This window comes from Cebidichthys violaceus, unplaced genomic scaffold (assembly GCF_023349555.1).
Source record: "Cebidichthys violaceus isolate CVI_PGR_0920_01 unplaced genomic scaffold, fCebVio1.0.p SCAF_14, whole genome shotgun sequence".
In the NCBI taxonomy this organism is placed as follows: domain Eukaryota; kingdom Metazoa; phylum Chordata; class Actinopteri; order Perciformes; family Stichaeidae; genus Cebidichthys; species Cebidichthys violaceus.
Genome location: NW_027176307.1, coordinates 12,499,559 through 12,519,695, shown reverse-complemented (window position 1 = coordinate 12,519,695; position 20,137 = coordinate 12,499,559). Strand labels below are relative to the sequence as shown.

General features: G+C 42.8%; 1 protein-coding gene across 1 annotated transcript in view; it reads right to left on the bottom strand.

Moving 5' to 3' along the window:
• syndig1l (synapse differentiation inducing 1-like) overlaps positions 1-19,913 on the bottom strand; it is a 33,415-nt gene extending 13,502 nt beyond the window's left edge. The window contains exons 1-2 of the mRNA XM_068708939.1: positions 19,518-19,913; positions 12,229-12,922 (exon numbers count right to left, since the gene is read on the bottom strand). Of these exons, the coding sequence (XP_068565040.1) occupies positions 12,229-12,765 (537 nt within the window). The 5' untranslated portion in view covers positions 12,766-12,922; positions 19,518-19,913. The remainder of the gene's footprint in view (positions 1-12,228; positions 12,923-19,517) is intronic.
• Between the last annotated feature and the right edge of the window lie 224 nt (positions 19,914-20,137).

The following is a 20,137-nucleotide window of genomic DNA, read 5'->3' as shown; positions in this document are numbered from 1 at the left end:
CAAGCGAGCGAACAGTGAGGTCGGCTGGAGTCGGTGCGGACCAGCGGGCAGAGCTGCATGCGCATCACAGGAAGCCGCATGCAGACCTGTCTGGATGGACAGGAAGGTCATGAATCATGAAACTTTCAAATGGTTGCAGGGGAGCCGCGGCAGACGAAAACAGGCCACCGATCCCTCCACAAAGCTGTCTCATGGAACGTTAAGCATGTATGTACACCGTCATCTTTTGTTTCTCCTCAAATCACACTCAAGAACCCGTGCGAACCAGTGGTCACAGGTCAGACTAACAGGCTTTGAGTTTACAGAGAGGCTGTTTGATTTAAAGTAAGCAGAATTGTGTTTACCAATTTCCTACCTGACTTTTAATGAGCATGTGCGTGTGTGCGCGCTGACAGTTGGTCTCCCATTTACCCGAACGTCCTAATGACTATGCACGCCGGTGCTGCTCGCTGCTCAGCTGTACTCTTGCGGGGCGTAAACCCTGTCAACATGTGGCAACAGGCTGACAGGTAATGAAGAACTAATGGATGGTTTCACCACTCAGCCATGACAGCATAACCACGAGGAGGGCGCGTGCAATTTATTTGTTGTGAAATTGCCTCCCCGATATACAGGAAATGTGGCCCCTGTCCACGTTTTCTTTTTACCCCCTGCTCTCCATTCTCCCTGGAGATTTGTCTTTGTACCTTTTATTCTTTTGTCCTGATGTCAAGTGAATGTGTCGTACCTTTCCTCCTGTATGAGAGGCAGGTAATCATGTGAAGATGGCGTGAGGTTGAACATGAATTTTAATGTTGCTTGGGATTGAGCCACTCCGCTGCGTCTCACAGCGTGTCACATTTCTTTGATTTTATTTTTATTTGCGACGTGCAAAACATGTTTACAAATTCAAACTAAGCACGGCAAGAGTGTTCATGATATACTCATGACAGTGAAATAGATAAATAAATATCTTCTTTGTGCACAGTGCGCATGATGTGACTGAAAATAGACCCAGTGAATCTGGCTGGAGCGCTGCACAAGCACTCATGCTACATCTGCTACCACATATTTAGGCTGTTTTAGTAAAAGAACTCTGTCACCATTATCTTTCGGTGGTATTACATTTAAATTAAAAATGAAATAATTGTGGTATATCAAAATGAAACAGTTTTCTTTATGTGAGTTTCTTTGATATACTTTTTGAAAGCTGATTGATGTTGTGGGAGCTGACTCCATAAATTAGATGCCACAAGCCTCTATTGGGAAAAACATGAATATATAATTCCCCCTTGCCATCCATATGCAATAACAACATAGTCAGTGAGTCGATAACAACTGTACAATAAAATAAAAAAAAACATCTTTTGGATCAGAGCGATGCAGCTAGCTTGTCTGAATGTATAAGAGGAAAACGCACACCACAAACACAAATTACTGAACACACGGAATTCAATTAAAGCAGCCACAGAAATTAATATTGTCTTTTCAACCATTTCATGAAGCAAAAACAAGCGGTTGAGATTACATAAATGAATTGCTTCACGGTGCAGCCACACAAAGGTGGAGGTCTGGATGCTGAAAGAAACTACTTCACAACCAAAGGGAATTCAATTACTTGGCTGAATGCATAAGCAAAGTTAATGAGCGGATGCCATTAAAGATGCAATACGGCACAAAAATGACATTTTCAGCACATTTGCTACCCTGATGGAGGAGAAGTATTCACTGGGAAATCACAAAAAAAAAAACTAAGACCAAAGTCATCTCACGGCTGCAACAGTGTCCTATGTCCATTAGGAAAAACACGCCTTTTAAAAGGGGAGCAGGCACACATCATTAGGATCTGTGCCCTTTTTAAATAGTCCCTTCTCATTTAATTACATTTCTACAAAAGATGGTGCATGTTCGCTTTGCACAAGTGTCATCTGCAGGTCATCTGGCCTCCCTGTCTGTCGAGACGCAGTTCTAGCCAAGACAATATCCAGTCGCCCCCCCCCCCCCCCCCCCCGCGTGCATCCATGTTGCGCTGATGCTGCGTTAAGATATAGCTGTAGGTGGATCCACGATCCAGCGATGCAGATGGTCATGTTAAGTTATTCCGGGGGGTAGGAGCCAAACCCCCCCCCCCCCGGGGTTGTGACTCGGGTTTTGTGTTAAGGGTTTGTAATTTATAAGGCGGTGTGATTGAGTGCTACCAAGGGGGGGGGGGGGGGGGGGCTAGTAAAAAGAAATACAAGCTTTACCGTGCGCTTAATAAGAACCCTGTGATTTACACAGTGCCTGGACTCAGCAGCCCTGTGAGGCGCCACCACACTCAGGAACCTCAGAGGGACACTCTGTCACAGAGTGTGTGATCACAATGATAAAAGCCTCGTCACGATGCAGTCCTCTCAAACATGTATTGCAGTCGTCGGGGGGAGATGTGCTACCTGTGGTGAATTAATGAACAAAATATTTGTTATTTCTCTCTCTCTCTCTCTCTCTCTCTCTCTCTCTCTCTCTCTCTCTCTGTTGCCCCGTGGCCTCCTGTTGACAGGTGTGCAATTTAGGAGGGTGTAATGAGGCTACAACATGGGAACACCACTCATCACGCTTGGTATTCCCATCGTGCTCAGTAAACAAGTTGAAATGCACAAGCAAAACTGTGTTGTGATGAAATCAGGGATTACATCTGACGAAAATAACAAGCAGTTCTTGTCCTATGAAACCAGAATGCCTCTTGTATATTGCATGTTTATTTAGAAACAGTTGATCGGGCGCCCTTGTGGCCTAGAGGGGTTTAAGTTGCCAATTGTCTGGCCAGGGAGCTTTCTCGCATGTCCCTCCCCACCTCGCTCTACCCTCATCCCCTATCACCTCTCTACTGTCTATCTCTTATAAAAGCATAAAATGCCCCAGAGACAAACAAAAGCATTTTTAGTAGATAAGAAATAAGGGTTAAGCTCTTATAACCCAGAGTCAACACATCAATAGTGTTTAATCAAGCAGGAGCGCATTATGTACGAATGAAAGAAACTCACACATCACCCTAAAGCTGCAGATGGGACTGGATTAAACAATCTAAATATCAGCTTTAAGACTGTATTTCCACACAACAAACACCAGATCAAAAGATTTCAGCTACAGTAGAACTGAAACCGTATGTCCAGTTAACACTCTGACTGAGTTTAAAGCATTGGAGTGAAGCAGCATCTATATTTTAAGATGGCAATCGATTAGCCTGTGCATATAGCCATTTAATGGGCTGTATTACATATTCACACCCAATGAGAAGGCGACCTGCCAGAGTAATGGAGAGAGTGGCTATATAAGGCTAAAAAGCAATATATTGTAACAGCTGACTGATTATACAAACATCTAAATTCATCTAAACCCAACAGACTGATCGACAATCGTTACATGACTGTCTCCTCAAACGGCTCAGATTCATAACAAGTAATCATCCAACTATTAACTCTTCAGATTTCTGATGAGGTCGGACAATAAATCTCATGAACTAGTTCTGATGGATTACACCCCGGCCTTAAGCGGTTGATTATATTGTAAGTCTTTCTCAGTGTAGGGACCAGAGTAGCATGGCTTTCTGTTTTTGACTCGGACGACATAAAAGCTATATGACAAAAACAATGTTATTATCATAATGCTTTAGAGTATGAGAGGGATGAGATATGCTTTCTTATATGCGTTGTAAACACTTCATGACTGGGTACCCTAATGACTGCGGATGCAGGTGTTTACTTGATGTAGTTATGTGAACAGGTGGATGTGTTCATAGTGGAACGGGGCCCAGCTTTTTGCGCTGCTAACTCCCACTCACTCTGGTAAGGCTATAGACAGGAGACAACCAATCAACCTTCACCAATCACTATAATTGCTACACAAATCACTCTCACCAGTTTTCCCACCTGGGAACATTGCCAACTGTGGTCCATGGTTAAAGAACTCTGCGTTGGTGGGCGATCGCTTCCCCCCCCCCACACCATTTTCTTGCATGTAGTGTACTAAATTGTCTGTCTCTGGTTGAATTTGGTCCTTAAACTGTCAGATACTCCTGTGCAACTTTATGGATCATATCTTCAATGATGTTTCAAAACAGTGAAAAACTATGTTTTCTTTGATATTGAGTATTTAAGGTCTAAGGGAGGGAATGATCGATGGTGGTCATTCAAATGGTATTAACTATATGCAGCGTAAGCTTTCATCATTTCACTCTCTGCACAATGCCCCAGCATATCAAGTGGAACTAAAACTACGTTGAACAGCGTCTAAAGTTTTCTTCAATGATTATTTCTTCACTTTTCTGAATAATTCGAATCATCATTCTCAACAATCAGAGACATCAAGTGCAGAAAAGAGTCAGGGTTTGAATCGCTCTAGCTCTTTTTTTGAGGGGGAATTTGACTAGTAAGCTATATGTGAAAAGGCAGGAGCAGACAGAGAGAGACATTCAAAAACTGTTATTTAACTTTTGTCTCTTATCTTGCACCAAGCAGAAATGGAAAGGTAGAGAATAATATGCAATTTTGTCTGGAATTTTCCCAACAATTCCAACGAATTGAACAAAAGAATAAGTTTGAGATGCCTGACTGGATGGTTGACTATTCAGCTAATATAACAGTATAGAATAAAACAACACAAAGTGCATGTGAAATGTTGGGATTCTATATGGTAATCACTTGGATTTTAATTTTGAATCACCCAATATAAAACCTGTAATTTATGGGATCTGGAAATAAGAATAAGGAACCTAGTTCTTCTTGGTACGTTATAAAGTAATTTAGCAATAACGTTACATTCTCTGACGTGTCACAATGTGCAGCCTATGATCTCTGTAGCTCAGAGAGACGCAGCAAACCGCGGGATGAATATCCCCGGTTAGCAGAGGTGAGCGAGCTTTAAAATGCAATGGGCAGACTCACTTACCGCTGAATTGAAATGATCCAAGAGATCGGTTTGTCATTTACTCCTAAATGAGAAATGGGATACCTCTGAAAGATTGTATGACACGGGCTCATATTGGGTGCTGGACCCTTCAGGAAAGGAACAATGTGTGTGCACTGCACTGCAGCATGACTACGCTGTAGAAATAATGAAGGCGAAAGCTCATGTCCCCTCAGATTTAGTGAGAACGGATAACCCCTCTAATCAAACCTGGTCTGATTTAAAAGGCTGCGCAGGTGAGGCAGAGGGCAGCAGGAGATATATTTATATTAGAACTGATCTATATATTTGATTTCACACCCACGCCCATGAAGCATTAGCACTCCAATGTCTGTGCCGAAAGAAGAAGAAGAAAAAAAAAAGGGTTTAATCAGAAAAGCTCAGCAGAGGCCATTTTTATTGAAATGTTGCAGAGTGGCACGAATACCACATGTTCAAATTATTATGTGAATATGAAATGGACTGATGAATGCAAATTTCAATCACTGGAGATGGTGTAACAGATGGCAGACAAAAAGAAATGGCGAGTCTTATCCCCAGCTCAAGTGCGATTTTTTTTATTTATTTTTTTATGCAGGGGAAAATACATGTTTCCATTTTAATGGACCGAATACATGACTAGAAGATCAAAGCATCGTCCTAGTATTTATTCCGCTATAGCCATTCCATTTCCATTCATTGGTTACCTCTAAATACAATAGTTTAAATTGTCCGTTGTTCCAGAAATCCAGAGAACGGAACATCTGGTTATTTTGAAGAGGAAGCATATTCAGGTACATCCAGTAGACTATTTGAGGGGGGGGGGGGGAGGCCACCCCTGGTTCACAAAATCCCCCTTTTCCATCTCCTAGTAGCAGAGGGAGTTCACTGCCAGAGGGGTTGATTATACTTGAATATGTTAGTCTATAGCCTGTCTACTCATTGATCTTTTATCTGACTGAAGCGTGTGCGAGTTAGTAGCCTCCACCAAACAAATCGCCTACTGTGACCTGCTACTGAGATTTAAAGTGTAAATAACACAAGTTGCATGAGTTCGCTCACCTGTTATATTTCTGACAGAATAACTGCTCGACGCTTACTTTGCACGGCAGCTGGATTCTCGCGATGTTCAAGCTCACGCGAGACTCGCCGCATCACATGACACACGAGACAAACCCATCTTTTCAGACTTGAAGTAATGCTTATGTGACCAATTAGTGTCAATAGCGCTTGACAACAGTGGTGGCTCTTGAAGAGATTAGCGTAGATACTGCAATGGCATCATTTAGATCAGAATTGGAGAGTACTTCTTTATTGCTGGAAGAGCAAAGAATGACACTGAAGGCTTTTTCACACTTCTCCCAACTGGCTTCGTCATGAGTTTGATTGACAGATGGTTTATCCAATCATCTGCCAAGTATTTTCAGAAAACGCTTGCCCTTTTCCAGACCGTTTCCAATGACGACGTCTCAGATGGTTCTGTGTAACAAACCATCTGGTGGATCAGATTAGCTCAAAAGCCTAAATCAAGCCTACATTGATTGATAAACATGTCATTTCAAAAGGGAAACCGGGACTTGTATTATAGAGACGTGTTCAGCGTTACCACAAGAAACCAAAGGTGTCGCCAAATTAGCAAGAACTGAAATCTTAAGGATTATAATTTTAAAAGGAGCAAACACATAAAATCCATGATATTCAGAAAATGTGTGGTCTGCAAACCCAGACACTGCTGAGGATACAGTCCAGCATTGGAATCCCATTAAGATCGAGGTAGATTGATTCCTGCTGGTTCATTAACTCCAGTCAGCTCCTCAATCGGTGTCTACTAGCACCATTCACAGGGATGAGTGCTTTAAACTGACGACTTGTTCAGCCACCTCTGGACCTACACTCTGCTGCTAGATATACCGGCTTTACCAGGTGCGTCCACATATAGAGCAGAAGAGCTATACTACCTGACCCGCAGGTCCTCACTGACGAGCCTCCGGGCGTATATAATGCTTTAGCAAGGAGCAGCATGCTTTCTCCCTCCAGCCAGGACTATCACCGCATCTCACGATGCCAGATAGATTTAAAAAAACCTTCCTTGGGTCACTTACAAAAAGATCTGTCAACACTTGACACTTTTAACAACAAGGCCTCAGTTCTATCTCCTCCTGCTCTCCATGATCACTTTAATTGCGTAGCAATACACGCAATTTAGTTGTCATTGAGATTTTTCTGATTCTACAGTCGGACAGCAGAATGAGTCGAGAGCAAAGCAGCAATCTGTCCATGGCTCACAAATGCTGCCTTTTAACCGTCAGTAATTTGGACGCTGCGGCACTGACATAGATCGAATCATTGTTTCATGCTTCAGCTATAAATACAGGTTTGCTTCTCTTGTGTCATGCTGTTTTGGCATTACATTTTTTTTCTTTTTCTTTTTTGGACATGATCTTATGTGCCAGGGAGCAATGCGACTAAGAGGTAGGCAGAGACAGAGGGGGGGGGGGGGGTCCACTTGGCAGACCTCCAGTGCTCATTGTACACTTGTTAAGGCTGGAGCTGATAAAAAGAGACAGATTAGGTTGTCTGGCTTTTCAGGCCTCGAACATGGAGGGACTTTACCTCTGTGTTAGGCTTGTCGGCCTCTGAAGCCAAAAATTCTCTTGGCTATAATCTTCTCCACGGAGGGCAGAGTGCACGACTGCGACCTCGCAGGTGTGAGCGATCCAGCGCCTTGCCTGAGGGCACTTCAGCAGGGCCACTGCTGGTCATCATTGGCCCTCTGTTTGTTAGACTTTCTATAAATGCAAGTTAATGAAAAGGGAGGAAGTGAAAGTGGTGTTACCTGAAACACGTCTCTTACTGTGTGATTTTAAAAAGTAATAAAGGGAATTGTTATGTGGCGATGTAAGGCAAAAATAGGTTATTGACAAAGGGAATACATTTGTTGCAACACTTTCAGTGAATCTTACAGAGGGCTGATAATTGGATGTTTTTGGTGTTTGCATAAAAGGTTTGCCGTATGCAGCTAGTAGTGAACTGCAAAGTGAGAAGGAGAGGTTCAAATCATAGGAGGATTGCACTTTTCTCAAGTGATACCATTAAAATATCCCCGTTGTTTCTTATAATGCACCTTCTACCGAAAAACAAAGACAAATTTAAATCTCCTTGATGAAATTTGTCTACTCTACTGATCCCCCCCCAGGGGCTATCTGTAATGTGCTTTGATAATTGGAGGATTTGTGCTGTGTTTAATAAAGCCATTTCAAAATAAATTCCTTTATTTCACCGCAGTAGTTTCCCCTTTTTTAATTTTTTTTTCGTGATGAGTTCTGAAAACAGCAAGCGTTTAATATGTTCAAGTTACAGAAAATGCGGAACTAGAACATCTTGTACCGCCTTGAGTTAAGGACCTTCAATGAATTAATGAGGATTTATTATTTTACACAGTTTCCCATATTGTGCGCAACACCTGGTGAGCAGTGGCGTTCCTCCTAGGCAGTCTGTACCTCATAGAATCGTCTGATACCTCCTGACACCAAGTCTTCCTCTTAGCGCGGTTGACAATAATAACTGTGATCACCGTAATCCTTCTAATATAGCAGGTTGCACATGGAACTGTGTATCTGCTGCTGTATCGGACTGTGAGGGACGTGGTTTTGTTCGCTGGAGGAAAAGTTTGCTAATCTCAAAGAAAGCTACATCAGGTAAATCAGCTTTCTGGCATTGCCACCATTCTCATCTCATCTGGTTAAAGAGTGCTGACGAAACGCTTTTCAGATAACGTGTTGTATGCATTTGAAATGGCTGTATCACTCCACATTGCAGAATTATGATGATTAATGATTGGACCCAAACTCTTTTTTCGTGTCGAACAGTTTTGAGCTGAATCAGGCGAAAGCCATCACACCCCACTGATTCCTTTATTAAATCAATATGACTCAAGGATGAGCTGCATAGAAAGAGAAACGGACAAGATGGAGGGGGATTTAAAAACTTTGACAGACACAGTCGGCGTGTGGAGTGTGAAAAAGACTCAGCGGTTAAATCCCTGAAAGATGTCCCTACAGGCCTGGTCGCACCAAAAAGTGCTACAGCTAAATTTAGTCATCAATATTTCACACAGATTATTTAAAAGGCGATACATATTTGTACCGAAGGACATATTGATTTGCAACATCTTTTAAAGATGTACTTGTACTGCTATCATTCCGACAATAGCAGCAAATGTTGCCCTCTAATATCATTGCTCTCGAGCTGTCAGTGCCTTATAATGTCGTACCGAGACACTTGGTGTCACACTGTAACCTTAATAAAAAAAAAAGAACAAACATGAGAAATCCTGCTGTGCCACAACCAATCTTTTCCTAAAAAAACAGAGCTTCTTAAAAATCCTCCATCCACTGATTTAGACACACAAAATCGCTGTGTAACTACGAAGACATAAGACATCATGTTCCATCCTTTTGTCACGTTCACAACCGTCTTCAAGCCTCCTCTACCTTCTTCTTCTTCGTAGCTCCCTCATGACGAGGAAAAGAGATCGGATTCTTTAAGTGAATGTTTTTTACGAGCTACATTCACTATTCTGCACTCAGTTCTCTAAAACACTGCACACGGACGACAATGGTGAATGTACGCCGGTATGTGTTCATAGTTGGAATGACACAACTCAATTGAACTCAACACACACATTCTCACAAATACAAATGAACACCAACATTACACGTTTACTAACGGATGCAAATTAAATGAAATCAAACGGTTCATAACTTCAGCAAGAATAATTAATTACACAGTGAAGAAAAATTCCATGTGAAGTTTGACACTTAAAAAAATTAAACGGTTTTAAGTATTTTGAATCATTTCATACAGATGTTTCATCTCACCATTTAACTCATAACCAATAGATTTGCGTAATGAAAGAAGTTGTTGTTTTTCCTCATTATGTATTTCCATTTTTTCTTTTAACAACATCCTCACTGTTACAAAACATAGAAACACAAGACTCTGTTGGATAATGGTACGATCTTATAGGTTTACGTTATGGCCGCCAGTTTGAATAATTTTGACTTTTTCTTCAGACGGATCTAAATACTACAATACCCATGAGCCTCGGTCACCACTGCCAGGGAGAAGTGAACTGATTCGAGCTGTAGATTGTGATTTTACTCCCTAAACCAGCTTCCAATGATGAAATGTACCTCGGGAGTCATAATTAATGTCTACTTTGAGACTTTTTGTATTATTTTTTATACAGGCTTGTACCCATCTTTAGTTTTTTATCAAAGAAACAGATATTTTATAATGTAGTTTTGAATATTTCAGATGATTTAATCAGGAGAGCTGCATGCCCATCCAAGGTGTAAAAGTGCCCAAAATGTGAGCCACATAACCTTGTCTAAATGTGCCTTTTACAAGTAGCAAGGGCTCCCTAAATAGTTCCTTTCAAGTTTGTAAATCTCAAGTTTCAGTCCTGTTTAATTGAAGCATTTAGAGCGTTCAGACTAAATAAAATGCATCAAAATAAATTCAAAACCTTCACATTTAGCTGACACCTGATGTCCTTAAATCAAAAGCACAAAGAATGAAATTTAGAGTGAAGCAAAGAAATGTACCTGTTGTGGTGCCGTGGATCAATGTTTCCACATGCGGGTCCCTTTTCTGTTTCTGTATTGTTCACGCTCGATCGTGTGGACAACACAACACACGTTCCTGCCGCGAATGTCGAGCTGTTCCGCTGAACACTCGGTGGCAGTAATGTGCAAAGCATAGGCAGCGAAGAGCAACGGCGCAGACGACGGTGCGCAAACATGTATGTACAAATCTTTATTTGTCTTTATTAATGCATCCAACGTGTTCGTTAGAGCTCCAGGATACAATCAATGCATTTTTAAGCATAACCTTTGTTTGCTTACAAGAAAACTCCTCAGGGCATCTTCAGGCAAATTCATATTATTGCCAAACAAACCCACAAAATGATCATTTTACTGTCAATGTGTTAGGTACACCTGCTGGGAGGCTACATAATAAGCCCCACTGTGAATGTTCCTCTTTGCACCTCGACACTGGCTGAGGGGAAAGATTATGCTTTTCTTTTTTCTTTTTTTTTCAAATGTGTTTGTTTATTTGTGAACAGGGCACGTGTGGAAATGTATGAACAATATGGTAATGTGTGGACTTAACCTTTGAACGGCCAAGAGGAGCCTATAGTTGGTGCATTAGCGCGTTCAACGTTATTGTTTCCGACTCGTCTGTTCTGCTTTTTATGTGCGTCCACCTACGTTTACCAGTGAAAGAGACTTCATCGCATCAGATCATGCATTTATTTAGTATATAAAAAATGTATTTGGACTATTTGCTCTTTGGCATCTGCACAACATTGTATTTCTTTCTCTAAGTGAAGTTAGTGAAGAACCATGTTTTGTGTTTTTTTTATTCATGATGTGAAAGGCACTGTCTCTCTGCAGAGCCCCCGCACTATATATGTACCCATGTCACGTTGCTTTTCAGCAGCTACATGTTTATCACAGCGATCCGGGTTAATTCTAGCAGACTCGCGGCTGTGTGGCAGTCGGTTCATTGGGTCTTACAGGACACCGGTTGTACTCAACACCCTATTCCGCCAGTCCAATCCCCTAAGTCCTTTAGAGTGCTTTGTGCTATTGACCACGCCAGTAGAGGGGGAAAACTACTGTAATGCTGTAGTACTGTAGCACCTAATATCCCTGGGTGAGGCCAGCATGGGTGATTTGTTATCATCTGCCGGTGAATTTTACTAGAGTCGGGAATTGAGGCCAAGGTCAGTGGATCAAATGGGATTTGCGGTTAGTAAAATGTCAGTCTGATCCAGGCGTCGAGCCCAATCATGTGATGATACAAGTGTGCAAATACCACAGGGAGACAAGCATGCTCGCTCTGTCTCTCAATTAACACAAACACAGTGCAGGCGCTTGGACACCTGGATGGATGGGTGGATACGTCGGCCTGATATGGAAGGTTAAGATCACACGAGTTTCTCACTGACCCCTAGAGAAATGAACCTCATCTGCCATCAAGTATCTTATTAAACTAAAACAGCATTCTGTATGGATCTCTTTGGAGATTTTTTTTTTTTTTAGCGTCGTTGATGGTCTGTACACTGCTTCGGATGACGGCACAAGCACAATACTCAAGGCTAAGTGCTACATACTTTACATTTTCATTTTAAATGGCCTCATTTGCAAATGAGTATCACAAAAACGGTCTATTCACAGGAACAACAACAAAAAAAAATCCATTCTGGTGAAATGGTTGGATTCTCTCATTATTCCACTCATGCACTTCCTCTCTTACCTCGTACTCCACGTACTCCTCCTCCTCGACCTCATAGGAAACGGTTTGGATCTTGACGTGTTCGCCGTCCTCCAGCAGCTTCGCCTGGGGATCCTCGGTGGCAGGCGTGTCCGCCCCCGCCGCGTTGGACGCCTCCTTCGCTTTCTTCTCCGTGAACGTGGTCTCGCAGCACTCGCTTTTGTATTCCTTAGCCTTGATGCTGCCACTGTCCTCCTTGTACAGGATGAAGTTGGGCCTGTAGAATGCCTCTACCGCCAGGTGCAGCGAGGTGGCGTCCAAAAGCTGCTGAGATTTTATCTTCCCGTTGGTATTGTAACTACCTCCGCTCACCACGTTGCCGTTATTCACATTTCCTCCTCCTCCTCCACCTCCTCCACCACCTCCACCTCCACCACCTCCCCCATCTCCTCCTCCAGCAAAGTAATTAATAATGTTTTCCTGGTACTGGTTATTAGGGAAGTCGCCCCCATAACCGTTGACCATGTGCTTACTGTTTTTGTCCAACAACGGGTTCTGGAGCTCACTGAGATTCTCCATAGCAACAGCGGTTAAAGGGTGAGCGGGTGGAGCTTCTCAGTGACGTTAGCTCACGCAAGGGGCCGTTAAAGCGGCAGGTAAAAGAGGACAGGGTGTGCTCCTCAATGGCGTGCCTTGGTGTCAGTAAAGGAGTTGATGGCATTCAGCATTCAGAGATCTAGAGAGGACACAGACAGAGAGATTTCTTTTTTAGATTCAATTTAAAAAAAAAAAAAAAAAGAACAACACAGATGGATGATTTTATTTGACATCTACCAGCAGGTAACAGTTTGCCAAACACTTGCTCGCATTAGATCAAAGTTCAGCTGTCGTTCCCCAGGCAGCAACAACTTTTACGTCCCGCCTGTCAAGAGCTGCACTCTGCAGAGGATTCAATTACGCTTCATTTGCTTCCGTACTCTACACACATGAAGGCACAGACTCACACACAAACACACACACACACACACACATACTGTACCACGGGGCCAGCAGCAATACATCAAAGTGTTGCCATCTATTACAATATAATTTTATTATTATTGCTTATTAAGTGTCATCAGCCTGACTTTCCGATAAGGATAAGTTGAGTTCTCCAGCTGTGTCAACATATGATAGAAGTTTAAAAAAAAAAAAAAGGGTTGAGAATTAGCATCAACAACACAGTTGGCACATGTTCTTTGTATATTTGTATCGTAATCAGTTATGACGGTAAGTTAACTGAGATGACTGAATCAGTTTCATTTGAATGCATCTAATGGCGATAAAGATGTGAATCTTATGAGCAACTGAACACTTAATTAGAATCGGGCTCTTGATAATTGACTAGTGAAAGGGGGAAATTTAGACCACACGAGTTCAGATGAGTGGTTTTTTAAATAAAATATTTCAATGCTATAAATTTGAAGACTAAGCATTCGGTAGTTGCGAGTAGACAATTGTTATGTTCATGGGAACATTATCTAGTGTGCGGAATCTTATTTTTTTCTGTCTTTTAGACAATTATTACACCTGACAGAATATATACGATTTGTGACAATGTTCCCGACTCCCACGGCTGTACCAAGATCTGCTCTGAAGTCAGATGTGTGTTATTATAAACTTGTATTCAAGTGAGGACAACTGAGGCTCATTGACTTTGCTCCATTGTTCACCGAAGTAAAGCTTGACCAGAAGTACACGTTTTGCCACAGAAGTAGTGAATCATTATCGGTTGCTGATGGACTTGACACCTTCATGGCCATTATGCTTCGATACATTTCCCCTTACTAATATAATATTAGCCAACAATTATTTCTGGCTGTTTGCCACAGAGAGGTTCGGACCATAAATAATCTCAAATTGCCCATAAATGTAAACCAAAGAAGCACAACCATACAGGTTACAGCCTTTAGTGCATAACTAAGCCCCCATTGATCAATCTTTATAATACTGATGCCAACCCTACAGCAGAATGTTAATATTGTCTCCGGGTGTCTCTAACACAGAGGACACCCCGCGGTGCTCAGACCAATGCCTTGCCGCCTGATCCATAGGCTTAGATCAGCTCTACATTTAAGACTCAAAACCAAATGATGAACTTATTAACCTACCAGCTTTCTCCAAGTTGCAAAAAAAAAATAACCCCGAGTTCTCTGGTTCTCAGCTGTCACCCTTAACCTCAGTCTGATTAATCGGCGTTTAAATTTGAAATGCCCAAAGCAGATTATTTCTTGGGGTCCTGACCCCAATCGTGCATGTCTGGCTTACTGCACTATTTCCAAATGGTTAAAGAGAAGGTATTTCCAATCGTAGACGACAAGATTACACATAATGCCAAACAGCATTGTGGTGATGGGATATGGATAATAGCTTGTTGGTGCACAGGTTAATAACTGGTACATTAATCATCTTGTGGACAATTTGTTTTCTTTATCGTTTGGATAATCGTGGTCAGAAACCTCCGCTGATTCATATCCAGCAAACACAATATTCATCTCTATTTTGATTAACCTTTAAATTCTGTGTCATACATTAATTTAAAGAGAACAGACATCCGGTGTACTGTACATGGCTTTCCACGAGAGGTTCGGGACAAGTAATGAAAATATCAAGGTCTCCTCCTTATTTCAAATTCTTAAGCTCCATATTGCGTGATGTTATGGAACTGCACTAGAGTGGTCTCCCATCGGACAGAAGAAAGAGACAGACTGGCCAATAACCTGCAGTGTGCTTCATCCCTGCTCTTCCTTTATGCGGCATTCTCTGTCAAATAACGGTTTCACTCCCATTTTAAACTTTCATTATCTCCGGCAAGCCTGTGGGGAGTTGTGTTCGGCCGTGTGTGTGTGTGTGTGTGTGTGTGTGTGTGTGTATCAGTCTGTCTGTCCACGGTTACTCTTACAAACTACTAGACCCATCTGCTTAATACTTTTTTTGTGTGATAACAATTTATTTAAAAACCTATTTTATTGACAGGTTTTTACCATCATTGACTGCTGAGTTTGCAAAAGCATCCCTGGCAATTGTCTGGGCTAAAACATTCATAGACAACAATAGAAAAAAAGTTCAATTTGGTCTCATTTTGAAATGGAGCATCTGCAGATTAATTCCATTGCCGTTACGTTATGATCCACTAAAGTTAGGCACGATACAAGATGAATGCATTTTCATTTCTGTTATCTTCATCCCCATCTTGACTGTAAGGGAGCCGGGAGGGACAATTGTGTGAGATTGGACTCTTCTTTGGCTGGGAGGGGGAGAGGCAGACACACCTGCTAGTGGATTTCTGCACTCTGCTGAGATCACTTTTCTAGTTCGAGTACAGCGTAATAATCACTCGCTTTCCAAATTCCCTTACAAAGTTATCTCATTATCTCCAAATCTGTCTTTCTCGTCCTCAATTACCCCCCCGACGTAGGATGTTTCTGTTTGCTGTACTTTTCATGTTTTCTGGGCCATGAATAAAAGACGAGCCCCGTGCTGCCAGGCTTCCTAAAGCTCAGTAAGCACCGGACAGTCAACAAAGTTTTCATGGTTCCTCCCCGTTGGACCTCCTGCGTCTGAAAGTGCTGACGTTGATGTTCCACACCAGCGCGCCCTTCGGTACCGCGTGTAGCTCCAGTTATCGCACACTCATACAGTTCTATGAGTCGGCTGAGTGAAAGTGTGAGCGCTTTACGTTATGAAGGAAATTCTCATGAACAACTAAAGATGAGCAGCTGTTGAGGCTTCTATCTACTTGCTAGCGCTGCAGCTTTTCTCAGGTGGGGTTTGTTGTTGATACAGGTTCCAGCCATGTGTTGACATCTGCTTTGATAAAGTGTCCTTAAAATACTGATATGTGGCTGTGATTTGCTGAATAATCAAAACCGATTTTGTGGACTTGAACTATATTTTTAATGTGTGCTGCTTTCCAATAATTGGTTCCATCTGGGTGTCACAGACAACTTCATAACGCACCCTTGTGAGTTTTTAGAATGTCAGAAAGCATCATTTTCAAATCAGAGGACGGCGACTAAAGCTGAAGCGGCTACAAATAGCGTTTTAACATCAATAAATCACTACCGCATTAATACTGAAGCTCCGCTGTGATTACCATAATCAAATGAGACAGCCGCCACAAGGACAAGCTACTTCTACTGGCTTCTATACGCCACAGTTTAGATTTGATGGTGGAATTGTGCAGCTCAAACAGATGTTGCTTCAACAACACAAGACGGGATGTTGACGTTCCAAAAAGGACGTAAAAGATTTCAGTTTTTCCACAATGGCAGACGGTGGAGCCCAAAAAAAAAAAAAAAAATCATCATTTTCGTTTTCTCTTCAGTGAGCAAAAGGCATCAGGTATTGCAAACAGATCAATGCTAATTAACTCCCTCTCTCTGACAGAGACCCAAACCCGATGGCTGTCATGCGTATAGCCTTAATAAGTGCTCTTCCAAGTAGCCCACTTTCCTGTTCCTGCAACTGTAACACTCCTGCTCTGCACAAAGGCTGCGAGCTGACAGCGGATTACTTTTCGTGTCATTACTTAGGGATGCTCTGAGAAATCGTGTTGGTGTTGTCATGCTTCCAAATACACTGCTGCCGTGTTGCTGGTGCAGAGAGTGCCCCCCCCCCCCCCCTCAAATGGGAATTTAAGTGTGAATAAGCTTTTTCAGTGAGCGCTGAGTAATGTAGGACATCAGTGGAGAGTCATAGAAATAATCACTGTACTGCGTGTTTATGTGTGCGCACATTTGTCTGTGGGCGTTTGTGTTTTGTGCCTGGACGGCTGTGAGTAAATATACGTGTGTACGAGTGGGCGGAGGAGAGAACTAGAGAGTGACAAAAGAGAGACAGGGAGAGAAGAGGTGACGGAGAGAGAGAGAGAGCGAGAGAGAGAGAGAGAGAGAGAGAGAGAGAGAGAGAGAGAGAGAGAGAGAGATCATGCTTATATGCGATTCTCCGGTTGAATGCATTTGGGCATGTTGGCAGACAAGCAGCGGCCGGGAGGCGTAAAGAGCTGGGAGGTGCGGCTGAAAGCGAATGAGGCAGAGCAAACGCTGTTGCGAGGAAAACAATCCAGCATGACAGAAGTGGCAGAAGCACAGGCCCGTGTGCTGCTGTGCTGCTGTGCGAGAGAGCCCAGAGGTGTCTGACAAAAGGGGCTAATAGATTAGTGAACAACCTGTAAGCATCCAGGTGCGCGAGGGTAAGAGCGAGACCGTGGCGTTGCTAACATGCCAGCCACGCTGATACGTCTGCGCGCTTCAACCCCATTAGACTCCAGTCAGCACACTCTATTTCCCTGTGTCAGCCCGTTGCCAATCAGCTGAAGACCTCTGACCCTGAAGCCGGGAGCGGGTATTATCAGCCAGGCCTCGAGGCCAGCGTGGCGAGATGCAGCTGAATACCAATGTGTCTTATCTGTCGGCCATGTTTACCAACCCGTTTCGCCCGGTGCTGTGTCTCTCACAGCTTTCTTTTCCCGGACGCCGCATGTTGAGATCTGCTCGCTGCACTCGACAACAACAACTTCATCTTTCTGTAATTTCATTTTGGGAGCGGTGGCTGGCATATAATGTGCATAATAAGGTAACGCCAGGTAGTTATTGATGATGGCAGAACGGGATAATGCGCGAGGGCTCATTGCAGGAAATGCAAATGCGTCCCAGAGCACATTCGTCAGTGAACCTTACCCCCTGGCCTCGGCACATGAAAGTCCACCGACAGATTAAGACGACAGAAAAGGGTGAAGTGAGTAATGGGCTTATAACCGTGTTGACTGATCCTTTTATGAACTATTATCATCAAAGGAGACTGCGTAAAATGTCATAATCCACTTGAAATTAATCTGAATCCTATTCCTGTGTCAGCAGTCACTGCTGAACGTCTGTCCCCTCCGTCTGCACCGTCTATCTTTGGAGCTGATAAAGCATTAAACCCTTAGCAAGGAACCTTCCACGGAGGAATTAGGACTCCTCTGGACCCTTGTCTCCCCTTGTGTACCGCTACACTCTTATGACTTGACTTAGTGTTTTCCACACCTCCGTCTGACGTTCCTTGATGTGTAAATCCTCCATTGAAAAAATCTCCGCCACATGTGTTTGAATAATCCAACGGGTTGACGCTGTCAATAGCAGCCATGTACAGTATTGCTAGAGTGGTTTGTTGTTAAGTGAGAGGCAGGTTCTGGCTAAATTGTCTTCATTGCCTATTGATCATGTTCTCCAGTAAGTGATGGCAAGACACCAGAATCTAGATTGTGTTTTGTCTCTAGCATTAATTTGTTAGTTATTCTGTTAGTAGATAGATAGATAGATAGATAAATAGATAGATAGATAGATAGATAGACTGAAAAATCTGTTTTTTCCCCCAAAAAATAACTGCTGAAGCTGTGAGTGGAAAACCAGCTACTTTCTGGTTTTCTCATTCTATTAGGACTGCAGTTCAAGCAGCGATCAGACCTGACATCACTTGTGCAGTCCCAATTGTTGCAGACACCAGGGGCAGATCAGAAGAAAAAGGTGGGGATTGATAGGTGTGTGTGTGTGTGTTTGTTTGTGTATTAGAGAGAGAGAGAGAGAGAGAGAGAGAGAGAGAGAGAGAGAGAGCGAGAGAGAGAGAGAGAGAGAGAGAGAGAGAGGGGGCATAAGCTCCTTACTGCATGCCTCTTTATTTTGCCCAAGCTGCTAAATCTTGGTCGCAACATTTATCCCTGTCAACACCTTCAACAACAACTTACTGCGTGCATAAAAATTAGGATAATATTCATAAAATATCCTGAATGTAGACACTTAACCCCTCCTTTTCACGCTCTTGACTCTTTGTTTACAGGGAGAAAAATATTATTGATAAATATATAAATATAAATATAAATATATATATATATATATTCTCTCAGACCAATCTCCATACAGAAAAAAGACAGTATTACAGTCCAGAGCCCACACAGAGACTTGATGACTTCATGTTAAAAGCGTACCTCAAACCACAACACACACAAAGAAAAGAGGACGGGATCGAGCAGTCGCAGGTGGGAACTGTGTGCAGAGTTCTTTATCAACAACATCCTCCATCACAACACACATGCGATGCGACACTTAACCACTTGTCTCTATTAAACACTAACATCTAAACATGCGCGTAAATATGAAAAAGATCTTCTGCGTAAAGGCAATTTACGACCCATCATTAAACAAATACCTCCACACGTTCTACAGCTTTAAAACAGATCATTACGACCGCTATTTAACGCAAACTGAAACATCTGGGCAGTTTTAGCTTTAATTGATGAATTAATCTCCTACCTTTTGAGTTCTTAACAATCCAAATATTGTTTGGAGGATGCAAACACTCGCTTGTTTCCGCCCGTACATTGTGGCTGGGATGCTGACGGTGTCGCCCAGGGAAACAGACATTTCTCAGACTTTTTCATTTGAAGAAATAGCCAATCATTTCGGGCTGAACAGGTCTCCGCTCGGCAAAAACGCCGCCGTTACAGTCTCGTTATCTCTCTCTTCTCTAAATACGAAGGTCTCCCTCCCCAATAAAGCGTTTACCTTGAGAGTCGACTGAAATGTTGTCGCCTTCGGAAAGTTAAAACACCTTCTCCCGTTGGTCTGTGCGAGAGAGAGAGAGAGAGAGAGAGAGAGAGAGAGAGAGAGAGAGAGAGAGAGAGAGAGAGAGAGAGAGAGAGAGAGAGAGTTGAGTTCTGGTGGGGGGAGGTTCAGCGAGGCAGGCGCGGCTGGAGAGAGGAGGAGAGTCCGGTACGCTTCGCAATGCGCGCAAAGAGAGAATAAAGCGCGCACCCTCCCTGCATGCATGCGCTTACTTTCGCTGAGTGCATGAAGGATGTTCTTAGAAAGGATGTTTGTTTTTTTCTTCCACACCATCACCAGGCAGCAGTATCCAAAGCACTGGACAATAA